Genomic DNA, 12,672 nt, shown 5'->3' with positions numbered 1-12,672 from the left:
GGTTTATTCTGTACTGCTATTATACATATATGTGTAGTAAATCATTCTTCCTATTGTTCGAAAAGTGTTCGGGGTCATAAACAGTCGTCTGGTCTTCTCACAAGGACTGCTTATCCAAGGATTGTTTATCCGACATCTTACCCAGTGTGGGATCCGAGGACTGTTTATTCTGGGTTTGCAGATACGGATATCTGCCACTTCCATAACACTCATATAGTGTGCATACCTCGTGGCGCACTTCGGGCTTCTTTATGTCATTGTTATATGATTGTTATGTCAAATGAAGGCGTGATTGTTTTAATCCAAATGAGAGCATCCATGATGCAATCTATTTAATTAAATGTCAATAATTAAATAAGAGGTCTGCCTGCAGTGATTGATAATTACATCGAAGGGTAATTATTTATGAACCTATCACCTATCACCTATCGAGTACATTGACACAACAGCTCGACCTCGGTACGCATTAAGCTCGTATCTCAAGGTATAAATGTATTGTCTGATTATTTTGTTTAAGAATGCATATTGTGATCTTCGGGATGATTTTGTCTATGGAAAACCTACATTATGCCATTGAACAGTGGAAACAATGCATGTGACATGGACATGCTACAAGTGCTATCACCGCAAATCAGGACGCATTTGAAGGTCTCATTGAATTGTTACTGTGCACGTGGTGGGGCCTCCGCTGCATGTTGCCCTGTCAGGAGTTTGAACAATGGGGTCATGTATGCTGCGGGTGTAAGGTCAGGTATAAAAGCAGTCAGGCGATATGGACAAAGCCAAGCAGTTCCTTTGGCCTTCCTCACGTACCGCCGCAGTAATGACTATGGGCAAGGTAAACCTTATCATTGTGGAAATTAATTTTATCTGGTAATTGATCAATTTAATCAATTTTGACTTTTTGGATTTCAGATTATTTTCTACGAGGACAGGAACTTCCAAGGACGATCCTATGAGACCAGCAGTGACTGTGCTGATATGTCCTCTTACCTCAGCAGGTGTCTCTCCTGCCGTGTGGAAAGTGGTTGCTTCATGGTTTACGACCGCACAAACTACATGGGCAACCAGTTTTTCGTCAGGAGGGGCGACTACTCAGACTATCAGCGCATGGGAATGAGTGACTGCATCACGTCTTGCCGGATGATCCCTTTGGTACTGCAACACAGCCATCCAATGTCTACCAATTAATCTGTTCAGAGTCACCAATGAGCAAGGCAAGACAAGTCAATCACAGTGCACACAGAAAGAAAATCTCAATCTCAAAGGTGTTAGTTTGTTTTTGAGCCAGTATGGACAATTCACAAACCATTGTTTGCTTTTATGATTCTCAGTCTATTGACAAATTGAAAATATTTTTTAAAAAATCATGATTCACTACATTTACTCTGTGCTCTCATATCCATTCATTCATTTTCTATACCGCTTATCCTCACAAGGGGCAGAGGTGCTTCAATCTACGCAAGGAAAATACAGGCTCGCACATGGACAACATGGCAAGAATCAAAAACAAAACTTTTGACTGGCCTCATGCACTCACTGTCCCATAAATTTGATATTTGTTTCCATTACTATTCCATTACATGATGCACTGATGATGAATATTTTCTCTTTCTTTTCCTTTTTCTATAACCCACAGCATAGAGGGCAGTTCAGGATCAGAATCTTTGAGCGGGAGAACATGAGCGGCCAGTTCCAAGAGCTGCAGGAGGATTGTGACAACATCATGGAACGCCTTGGAATGAATGAATGCCCGTCCTGTCAGGTGATGGATGGTCACTGGCTACTGTTCGAACAGCCCGACTTCAGGGGAAGGATGATTTATCTAAGGCCTGGCGAGTTCAGGAGCTCCAGAGAGATGGGGATGATTGGCGCTCGATTCATGAGCATGAAGCGAATCGTGGATTCCTGTTCATAGAAGCAACTATTTGGCAAAGAAAGATTTAAAATAAAAATAACTTTTAAAAGTTTTAATACTGTTTTCTCAACATCAATACTATTTTCATCATTAACCAAATCCTACTGACTTTGGTAACCTGTAAACTCATTAAGTAAAGGAAAAAAATGATTGCCCAGCCATTTCATTTCCTTCCTCAAAGGTGATTTCACCTTGCGATGATGCATTAATACACAATATCATTATTAAATGGTGTATGGACCTTAAATCAAACGCTCTCTCTCCTTAAAAGATAAAAGAAATATTTTCTAGGTCTGAGAGAAAAACTTAAAAGTGATTTCAAAAAATGTTGTGAAATCTGCATCAACCCTTTAATTTGCATTCTTTTCTGCACCCAGTTTTGTGTCACATACAGTGAAAAGTCAACTGCCATTTGACCTGTTCAGATTGAAAACTGGATTGTCCATATGGATATGAAACTACCTTCCACCTGTGGTTTCACTTTGTCTCACAGAAATATATATCCTGTGCTTTCTGACAGTTCAGACAAACAAAAAGCCATCCATTTTCAATCTTGAAGGGCTAAAAATTGGATAAAGCATTTAGGTCTTGCAATGTCAGTTACAGATGCTGCCAAAACTCCATTTTGAATTGTCGACTGTTTAGATCACAAAGACAGTGTAGACCAGACATCCCATTTTCCAAAATGTCAATTCAGGAATACTTTTTTCAACATTACATACATACACACTTATGACGAATTATTTTCACTAAATTTCTCATCCCATTTTATTTTCCGAACTGCTATATCCTCACTAGGGTCGCGGTGGGTGCTGGAGCCTATCCCAGTTGACCTCGGGCCAGAGGCAGGGGACACCCTGAATCAGTGGCCAGCCAATCGCAGAGCACAAGGAGACAAACAACCGTTCACACCAACACTCATATCAAGGGGCAATTTAGAGTGTCCAATGAGCATACCATGCATGTCTTTGGAATGTGGGAAGGAACTGGAGTACCAGGAGAAAATGCAAACTCCACACAGGTGGACCAACCTAGAGTTAAACCCAGAAACCCCCTCCCCCCCATTGTGAGGCCAACGCGCGAACCAGTCATTCGGTAGGCCTCCCTCACCAAATTTTGTAAACTAACTTGACAACCTAATAATAATAACCTGACTAAAAAAGTAATGATGTCACATGACATAGCTTTCATCAACTCAGTTACTGTATGGCCTTTTTACCTGTACAGATTAGTTTCGTACGTATATTCCAGTGGTCGACCGTCTGGGCCTGCAAGTCCTTCCCTGCTGCATCACAGACTGCTAATAATTATGTTTTGTCCATGAATACCTATTAAATAATTCCTAATTGTCTGTCAACTTCCTTTCATTGCTTTTTCCCTGGTTGCACTGCTTCCAGATGTGTTAGCAAATTTAAACATCTAACCAATCACATTTCAGCTATTTGTTGCTAGGGTCAGAAATATGCCTTGCAAATCAGTTCTGCAGGCTCTGCCGCATAAAACAATCTCTCGCTCTCTCTCTCTGTCTCTCTCTCTGTCTCTCTCTCTGTCTCTCTCTCTGTCTCTCTCTCTGTCCTTCTCTCTCTCTCTCTCTCTCTCTCTCTCTCTCTCTCTCTCTCTCTCTCTGTCTCTCTCTCTCTCTGTCTCTCTCTCTGTCTCTCTCTCTGTCTCTCTCTCTGTCTCTCTCTCTGTCTCTCTCTGTCTCTCTCTCTGTCTCTCCCTCTGTCTCTCAAATAAGTCATATTTGATCATTTCAGACTCGTTGACAGTCTGCCTTGATGGATACATCGTATAACACCCCGAGCGGATCACTTACCTCTCAATGTCCCCTCACTTAGCTTCAGTCAGCTAGTAGGTGGCAGATCACCGCCAAATGCCTTTCATGTTACCTCACCCCAAAGTTATTACACAGAAGGGATTGTGTGTCATGCTACCGCAAGTTTAGACTCCTGATGGAAGTCGGAAAAAAAACAGTTCTTAAGCCTATTTGTCCATACTTTGTGAGACCTGTTGCTTCTGCCAGAGGGCAGCAGCTGGAACAGGTTGTGACCAGGGTGGTATGGGTGCCCAACAGTGTTCCTGGCTTTGCTGAGGTAACGAGGGCTAGCAAAGTCTTCCAGTGAGGGCAGAGAGCAGTCGACAATCTTTTGGGCTGTGTTAATCACTCTGTGCATGGCCTTCTTGTCTGCTGTCGTGCTTCCAGCGTATCACACTGGTTTGCGGCTCTGCGAAAACTAGTCTATCGAATTCATCAAAGTTCATAGTTATACTTTCATCTTTCACAACTTCACGGGCTCAACATTCAGTCGATCGCAGTATTATATTCAGTATCCAAATAAAAAATGTTCATAAAAATTCACGCAAAGACATCTACGCGGAAGACACTTTATCTTTCTTCCATTTCTCACTCAGAAAAATGGCAGACGACAGGGACCTGTCACTCCACTCAGCTGCAAAGAAAGAAAATTGTGAGCACCGAGGTGGAGGCTGTCGCTCTAATCCAAAAAAGAGTGCTCTGGGCAGGCAGGATGGCTGGGAGCCTCGGTGAGGGTGAATTTTTCTAGAGGTGCGAGCTCCTATGGCGCGTGGAGACTGTTGCTCTTATCTGAAAATAGGGTCTATTGACCTTATAGGATGGGCCAGAACCGTCGGGGAGCAGACCTGAGGTTGGACTTCCTGAGAAATATTTCCAAGTGCAAGCTCAGGGAGATGTTGCTGCATATTGTAGACATAAAGGCGGTGATCCTACTTTGCAGTTTTTTGATTAACCTGTGTGGTCTACATTTATCTACAAAATTTGAGGGAGTACTGTAGCGCGCCTTTAAGGTAAAAAATATTGTCAACTCTTGTGCCACAATCTGGAGGATGTTGATAAAAATTAAATCACTTAAGGTAATCTGGTAATGTTTGCCTGCAAGGGCTTGTGTCGTGGGAGTCACAAAGCATGTCGTTTATCATCTAATTTTCTGAACCACTTTATCCTTGTTAGGGTCACAGGAGGTGCTGGAGCCAATCCCAGTTGTCTCTGGGCCAAATGCAGGGACACCCTGAATTGGAGGCCGGCCGATTCCACGGCACAAGGAGACAGACAACCATGCACACTCACACCCATATCTAGGGGCACCCTCACAAGAAACCACACAGATGAACATTACCTGGATTTAAACCCAGGACCCTTGAGCTGTTAGGCCGACGCGCTAACCACGTGCGCAAACCACTCGCGCCAACGAACCGCCGCTTGTTGGTTTAACAACCATAATTAAGGGGAGCAGAGATTTTGTGAAAGTTCAATTGCAAAACATTGTTTTCTGTTTTGGTGTACTTTTTACACCTCACCACTTAATTGGGATTTAAATTACTAATGCACATTTTGTTATCTGCAGCCAATAAATCAAAACAAAAACAAGCAAAGGTAGTTATGGAGAAGGTATATTTATTTATTCAAGTTGAGTACATATTTCTAGCACATGTCAGTGATACGCCTCAAGCTGATGATCCTAATACCGCTCTGGGTCAACTCCCTGAGGCTGCGGTGCTCACCAGGCTTCACATAGATCATCCTGCCACGGAAGTTGGGCTGTTCAAAGAGCAGCCAATGACCCTCCAACACTTGGCAAGACAGGATATCGTTCATGCGGAAGCGCTCCATGATGTTCTCACAGTCCTCCTGGAGTTCATTAGACTGACCGCTCAAATTCTCACGCTCAAAGATCTTAATCCTGAATTGGCCTCTGTGCTGCAATTCAATTTATAAAGGTTAGGTCACCTAGTGGTGAGTTAACATTTTGTAAAATTCAGGTTACTGATGGTTGCTTACTAGAGGAATCATTCTGCAGGATTTGATGGAGTCCAAGGTGACTCCCACAGTCGTCATGCGCTGCAGGTCAAGGTACTCTCCTCTCTTCAAGAATAACTGGTTGCCCAGGAAGTTGGAGCGCTCATACACCATGAAGCAGCCGCTCTCCACCCGGCAGGACTGGCAGCGGCTTAAGACAGAGGTCAGCTCAGGGCAATCATTAAGGCATTCATAGGAGCGGCCCTGGAGATTCTTCTCCTCGAAAAGGATAATCTGGAAAATGAACAAGGCATTTTGGTTTTGCCCGATCAAGAAATGCACCTCTCAACAAGTAAAAGTTTTACCTTGCCCATGGTGATCGTTCAGGTAGTTCCCAGTGGAGGGTTCAACTTGCTCTGCCAACTCCATCATTTCAAGGCCTTTTTATACAAAATCCTAGGGGCCATGACATGTTGTTATTCAAATGTGGAAAGCTGATGAATCAGCAGACTGACTTTTTGCTCAACAGCAAAACAGCATAACAATGCTTCTCCGTCCATACATTTCTGGCTGTGAATCGCCAGCTTTATGTGTGCGCTGAGGCTTTGTGCCCGCTCTGTCAGAAGCTTCTGCACATATGGTGTTATCATTGCCATTGGTTTCTAGTGCCTACAGGATAGAATCATTCAACTGGAATTATATATCTATATTCTTTTTTTTATTCTCATTTATTCCATCAAGTATGATTTACCCTCAAATTTTGGTGATGCTTTATTTTTAAGATTTAAACACAGCTACCACATACAATAAATAAAACTCCAAAATGACAAATCCATTTGTTTCTTTTAAAAACAATTCCAGTTTAGAAATGTTCATCTGAGGGTTTTAAAGGTGCAAAGAACAGTTATTGGTACCTGTTAGGTTCATTAATAATTACCCTCGTTCGTAATTATCAATAACTGCAGGCAGACATCTTATTCAATTATTGACATTTAATTAAATAGAATGGATCACGGATAAAACCTCAGAGGGGAGATTCAACAAGCCAGATTTTCTCCTACAACTTCAGAACGTCTCCTCGAATAGACATTTTCGTACGACTCTTATTGCCATGAATCAAAACAATTTACAGAGTTGTTGATCATTTCATCACGTATGAGTAAAAACAACATCTGGAACTACAATAACAATCAAAGTATTTTATCAATAACAAGGCAGGAGACTAGACCAAACAACATTTGGATTAGAACAATTATGCCTTCCCTTGACCTAAGAATCATATAACAATTACATAAAGAAAAACCCGAAGTGCGTCACGAGGTATAGTCGCTATGTTGTAAATAACAGAAACAACATTCTTGTTATTGGCCGAATAGCCCTGGCCTCGTTACAAAAGGGACCACCGAATCTCGAAGACTCAGATTGGGTGAATTGTTTGTATAAACATCCTGGAACAGGCAGTCCAGGTTAAAGATGACTTGGCGGTTATTGGTGACCTCGCAACACTTTGAGAATAATAAGAGAATGATTTAATAAAGAAATGACTTAATACAACTATATTTATAATAGTAATACAGAATAAGCCCAACAGTACCAATCTGGAGAGGCAAGCGCATTTAACCTTGTTGCCCGACAAAATCAGTTTATTCTTTGACATATATATTTTCATATCAGTGTAATAATGATCTTGAGTTTAAAAAAATTATATGTAAATGATAATAATAATCGGACATGGGCCCTGTTGTCATCATCAACAACAAAAGCCTACTTGTCATCACACCCAGAAACTGTGCATGACGAAATTGGTAGTGCTTCTCCATAAGGTGCGTTAACTCGGCAAAAAACCTAAATAAGTGATAGTTACGGACTCGTAATTTGGCATTCTGCTGTTATGGATACCTCGCATCACCCCCCCCCCCCCCACGAGCGGGTCACTTACCTCTCACAGTCTTTCACTTACCTTCAGTCAGCCAGTAGGAGGCAGATCACCACCCAAACATCTTTTCATATTACCTCAGAAGGGAATGTGTGTTGTGTTACCGCAAATTTAAAGTTCTGATGGATGTGGGGAAAAAACTGTCCTTAATCAAACAGGAATCTAAGCAATCATATATGAGTATTGTAATTTAATAATACTAATAGTAAATAGCTCTTATGAGAATTGATTTAGGGGGTCCAAAAATATTTAACTGATTTGTAAAGGCAATCGCAGGCCCTAAATTGCCATCTGCAACATTTTTTTGGAAACAAACTGTTGACTTGTTTAGACATCTTTTGCAACCTTAAAATTTGTTGTGAAAGGCAAAAGAAATGAAATTATGAAGACAAATTAAATTAGTGTATAACTTGTTTATAATACAATGTAGGGCGGCCCGTTGGAGTGAGTGGTTAGAGCATCGGCCTCACAGCTCTGGGATCCTGAGTTCCAATCCAGGTCACATCCACCTGTGTAGCATTTGCATGCTCTCCCCAGGCCTGCGTGGGTTTCCTTGGGGTACTCGGGTTTCCTCCCTGAAGGAAAGTAATAGTTAACATGCATCAGTAATAGGCAAATAGAAATAAACAATAAAGTTGTTTACTTTAGAATGAGCGGTGTCTGGTTTCCCAAGCAGGGAATCGGGCAGAAAGAGGCCACAAAAATGAGGCGATAACACACAAGCAGGACGCAGGAGACTCCCTAATCTCCTCGCAGGGAGTCCCATGTCCTGGGACAATGGACACTAAATGATGAACAGCTGACACGACGGGAGAGATGAGCCTTATCTTTCTCCTCAAGTTGTATATTGGCGCCTGCAGGAGTGAGACTTCGACAGTCTGTCTAATCTTTGCAAGCACAAGGATCAGATAAAATTTGGTCCAGCACGCTATTTTGTGACTTCTCGGACTTAGACGATTAATTGTTTAGCTTAGAACGCGATGTGTTTGTAGTCCTATTTGGAAACCAGTATGCATGGAACTTTTAGAATTGCAGGGTCAATAGTTGATTTAAAAAACATTTCCTTTATCCCACGTTCTAAAAATGTATGGTAGGCTGATTGAACACTCTAAATTGCCCCTAGGTATGGGTGTGAGTGTGCATGGTTGTCTGTCTCCTTGTGCCCTGCGATCTGCTGGCCACCGATTCAGGGTGTCCCCCGCCCCCAGGAGTTAAAAATTCTCCTTCCCGCTCAGGCACAGAAAGAAGCATGCTCTCCCGTTACTCTCTCTCCTAATCCACAAATTGGTTATTGCAACTAAGCGTTAACAAAAGGCCCATCTGTGGCCAACCTTCCTCAGACAAGGTGACTACTCCGGGCCAAAGGTGTGATGCCCCTTACCTGACTCGACAGTCCGGAACAAAGGAACCATTCCCCTTTTGGCCATGCCTACTGAGATAATTGAATTAGCTGTGTAAAAGACTTTTTTTTCCCTACACAGCCCACAAAGGAACTTAAATTCCACAGGAGTTCTGTCTCCAAATCAAAAGATAACTAAAAACCTACTTTTAAAGAATACATGTGATTAAATGAAATAATTATCATCAATCTCTCCCTTGATTTCAATGACAATTGGAATCACAAGATAGTAGTACAATTATTTTTAGGAGGTAATAAAGGTAGCATAAGATGGTTACATCATTTACGCAAACCTTTCTTTACATTGTGCGGCCCACAAATGTCACACCCCCATGATCCATTCTTAATTGTGTCTGTCATGTGATGGTGGAACCAGTTATTAAGTTTTCTGCCACATGTTTTGACCCAAGTGAGCTGGACCACATGCTTCCCAAATCAATTCCTTTAAAAAGGCTGCTGATGGGACTTGCTTACCATTCACCTTATTTTTAAACAAACCCATCTTGTCCTTGGTTATCGGGTTGCACGACCAAAAGGTTGTCTCCTCTGGTGATGCCCTTTCTTGTACTTCCAGGAGATGGTTGACGTCCGCTGTGTACATCTTACCTGTTGATGGCTCTACCATCATCATAGGTTGACTCACCTGCTGTTTTATTTGCTATTAGGTCTGCTTTCTCGTTTCATTTGTCTACACATGTACTGTCTCCTGTTGGCGCTCTGAATTTTATGACAACTACTTTTTAGGCTTTCGTAATGCCTTTTCCAAATTTTGAATTTCTATATGTTTTATGGGAGCACCAGCTGCAATGCGAAACCCATTAAGTTTCCACAAGGGCATTTCAACAAAAATGGCACCCACCACATATGCTAAATCTGTGTAAATGTCCACTACCTGTACTTCTTCTCTCTCTAGTGGTCTGGTAACAGAAACCAGTTCAGCTCTCGGGGCTGACTTTTCTCCCTGCAGCCTATCTGTCTTTTGTACAAAGTATTGTGTTGGTTGAACTCCACATTCTATCACAACTGGATATGAAGAAATCAGTCCCTTCTCAGGATGCCTAAAACTGCGTGTATATATGTATATATGTATATGTGTACAGGTATACAGGTGTACAGGTGTGCAGGTGTACGTGTGTATGTGTGTATGTATGTATATGTATGTGTGTGTATGTGTGTATGTATGTATGTATATGTATATGTATGTATATGTATATATATGTGTATATATATATATATATATATATATATATATATATATATATATATATATATATATATATATATATATATATATATATATATATGTTAGGTTCATTAATAATTACCTTCGTCCGTAATTATCAATAACTGCAGGAAGACATCTTATTCAATTATTGACATTTAATTAAATAGAAATGGATACAACAGATAAAAGCCTCCGGAGGGGAGCGTTACAGCAAGTGTCACCTTACAACTTCCGAACGTCTCCTCGAATAGACGTTTTCGTCCCGCTCTTATGGTCATGAATCAAAACAATTTACAGAGTTGTTGATCATTCCATCACGTATGAGTAAAAACAACATCTGGGACTACAATAACAATCAAAGTATTTTACCAATAACAAAAACAGGAGACTAGACCTAACAACATTTAGATTAGAGTAATTATACAACCTCCTTGACCTAAGAATCATATAATATAATCATAATCATATAATCGTTACATACAGAAAAACCCGAAGTGCACGGTTACATAACGATAACAATATTCTTGTTATTGGCCGAATAGCCCTGGCCTCGTCACCAAGGGCCCACCAAATCTCAAGGACCCAGATTGGGTGGATTGTTTGTATAACCATCCTGGAACAGGCCGTCCAGGTTAAAGATGACTTGGCGTGACCTCGCAACACTTGGAAAATAGAAAGAGAATGATTTAAACAAAGAAAGGAATTAATACAGAGAATAGAAAGAGAATGATTTAACAAAGGAATGAATTAATACGACTATTATAAAAGTAATACAGAATAAACCCAACATTCCCCCGTTTTTATAATATGTATGTTATTAATCATTTCTTAGTAATCACGAATGGAAATGTCGGTGACTGCGATTTTATCCGCCTACTCCTTACTCCCATGGCTGGTCTGAAAGAGAAAAAACATAATTATATTCGTCCAATTGGTCCTCGGATTTACCGTACTCCTGGACCTCACTGCTTTCCCCAAACCGTCCCATAAGATACAACTCATGTACTTTAGAATTTGTAGGGGCAATTGCAGTAGTTATAAGTCGGCTTAGCAAGGAGCGCAAACAGGGGATACTACATCACCCACACAATGTTAGGTTAGCGGTAATTGTGCCTATAGTCACCACGAAGGATGTAGCCAAATCTTTAGATTTTCCAAAGGTCTTATCCCACCAATCTGACAATGCGGACGTATCTACTCCAGAGTGCTCTTGCATATTGCGGTTCAGTGTTTGCAGGCCAGTAATGGCCCTGGTGAGAGATCCACTGGGTGACGTGTTGTTCGGTATGAAGGTGCAACATTGTTTTCCAAACATTGCACACACGCCCCCTGTTTCAAGGATCATATCCACCGCTATGCGATCCTGGAACGCCATCAGACTGGTAGCTGCCAGTTGTTCCTTCATGGCCACAAATCCCTGTTTAATATAATTTCCAAGTTTTGGACATTGTAATGTAAATAATTGATTCTATCCACATTTTTGTTTGGGGTGATTAGAAGGAAGATAGACTCCCAACCTGCTGCGATCTGATTAGCCAGCTTATACTCATCTGGTACGCCCCGGGGGATGCCAATCGCATCAACGTATGTTGGATCTCCTTCCCTCCATGCCTCTCGACGATGTCGGGAGGGTCGACCCTTCACCTCCGAATTCTGAGCCGCCAATTGTATCTCCTCCACTGTGGATGGAAAAACAGACACCGGTAAGAGCAGTGAGACCAAAGTACCTAGTCCTGCCGCGTTTCGGCAGGAGTCGTATAATTTATCTACCACCCCGCCACCATAGGCCAGAACGTGGTATCAGGGGTGTAGTTTGTTTTAGAACGCCGGTACACCACGTCTCATTTATCGCCCCCAGCTTCAGACCATGCCCTGTAAGGTTTAAGCAGGTAAAATGATTAAACAGTGGAAAAATTGACTTCCTATTTACTGCGTAACAAGATAAACACTGTTTCAATATTTTTTTTTTTTCTTGCCAAGTAGGACACGTTTTTTCATTTGTAAAAACACTTTTCCCCAAAAGAATGGTGATTGAGGGAGTTGTTAGACCCCATCGTATTTTCCCTTGTCTGGTAGGTTATCCTAATCCTTTGTAAACTGGTTTAGTCTCAATTGAAACCATATGGAGACGTCAAACCCAATATAAAAGAGTTCCCTATAGTTTTATGGTATTGCTTGCTGAGCAATAATCTTTTCAATTAATATTGGTGTTTCCCGTATTTTATTAAGTCAGAAAGTTTATCTTACCCGTCCCCTCAATGTTTCAATTGAGACCACCCTTTTACCAAAGTAGCTCCACATAGTGCTTGCCTTCTTTACACTCCATTAACAGCGCCCAATTATCCCCCGTTTGGGAAATCCCTGTTTCAGAAATAAATTTCACAGGTTAATATGTCAGTCCAAGCTTTCCAATCTTGAC

The 12,672-nt window shown here is 41.4% G+C and overlaps 2 protein-coding genes across 2 annotated transcripts; one reads left to right on the top strand and one right to left on the bottom strand.

Annotated features, from left to right (window-relative positions):
• Positions 1-697: 697 nt before the first annotated feature.
• On the top strand, positions 698-1,974 carry LOC144203950 (gamma-crystallin M3-like). The gene is made up of 3 exons (XM_077727568.1): positions 698-838; positions 916-1,155; positions 1,640-1,974. Exons 1-3 carry the CDS (start codon positions 773-775, stop codon positions 1,916-1,918), a joined length of 585 nt encoding a protein of 194 aa, XP_077583694.1. The 5' UTR covers positions 698-772; the 3' UTR covers positions 1,919-1,974.
• Positions 1,975-5,334: 3,360 nt separating this feature from the next.
• LOC144204401 (gamma-crystallin M1-like) lies at positions 5,335-6,207 on the bottom strand. Its single transcript, XM_077728385.1, has 3 exons — positions 6,059-6,207; positions 5,736-5,987; positions 5,335-5,654 (listed from the first exon to the last, which is right to left on the bottom strand). The coding sequence occupies exons 1-3, from the start codon at positions 6,065-6,067 to the stop codon at positions 5,379-5,381; spliced, it is 537 nt and encodes a 178-aa protein (XP_077584511.1). The 5' UTR covers positions 6,068-6,207; the 3' UTR covers positions 5,335-5,378.
• Between the last annotated feature and the right edge of the window lie 6,465 nt (positions 6,208-12,672).

The sequence above is a fragment of the Stigmatopora nigra genome, chromosome 11, assembly GCF_051989575.1.
Source record: "Stigmatopora nigra isolate UIUO_SnigA chromosome 11, RoL_Snig_1.1, whole genome shotgun sequence".
In the NCBI taxonomy this organism is placed as follows: domain Eukaryota; kingdom Metazoa; phylum Chordata; class Actinopteri; order Syngnathiformes; family Syngnathidae; genus Stigmatopora; species Stigmatopora nigra.
Note: the sequence above shows the minus strand (reverse complement) of the source record. Positions and strands in the feature narration are given on the sequence as shown.

What these genes read in the sequence shown, in the direction of transcription:
- LOC144203950 (XM_077727568.1), top strand. Translation starts at nt 773, where the DNA reads ATGGACAAAGCCAAGCAGTTCCTTTGGCCTTCCTCACGTACCGCCGCA. An exon ending in CAGTAATGACTATGGGCAAG is followed by an intron (nt 839 to 915) that starts GTAAACCTTATC and finishes TTTGGATTTCAG; the next exon opens with ATTATTTTCTACGAGGACAG. An exon ending in CTTGCCGGATGATCCCTTTG is followed by an intron (nt 1,156 to 1,639) that starts GTACTGCAACAC and finishes TATAACCCACAG; the next exon opens with CATAGAGGGCAGTTCAGGAT.
- LOC144204401 (XM_077728385.1), bottom strand. An exon ending in CCTGCAGAATGATTCCTCTA is followed by an intron (nt 5,655 to 5,735) that starts GTAAGCAACCAT and finishes ATTGAATTGCAG; the next exon opens with CACAGAGGCCAATTCAGGAT.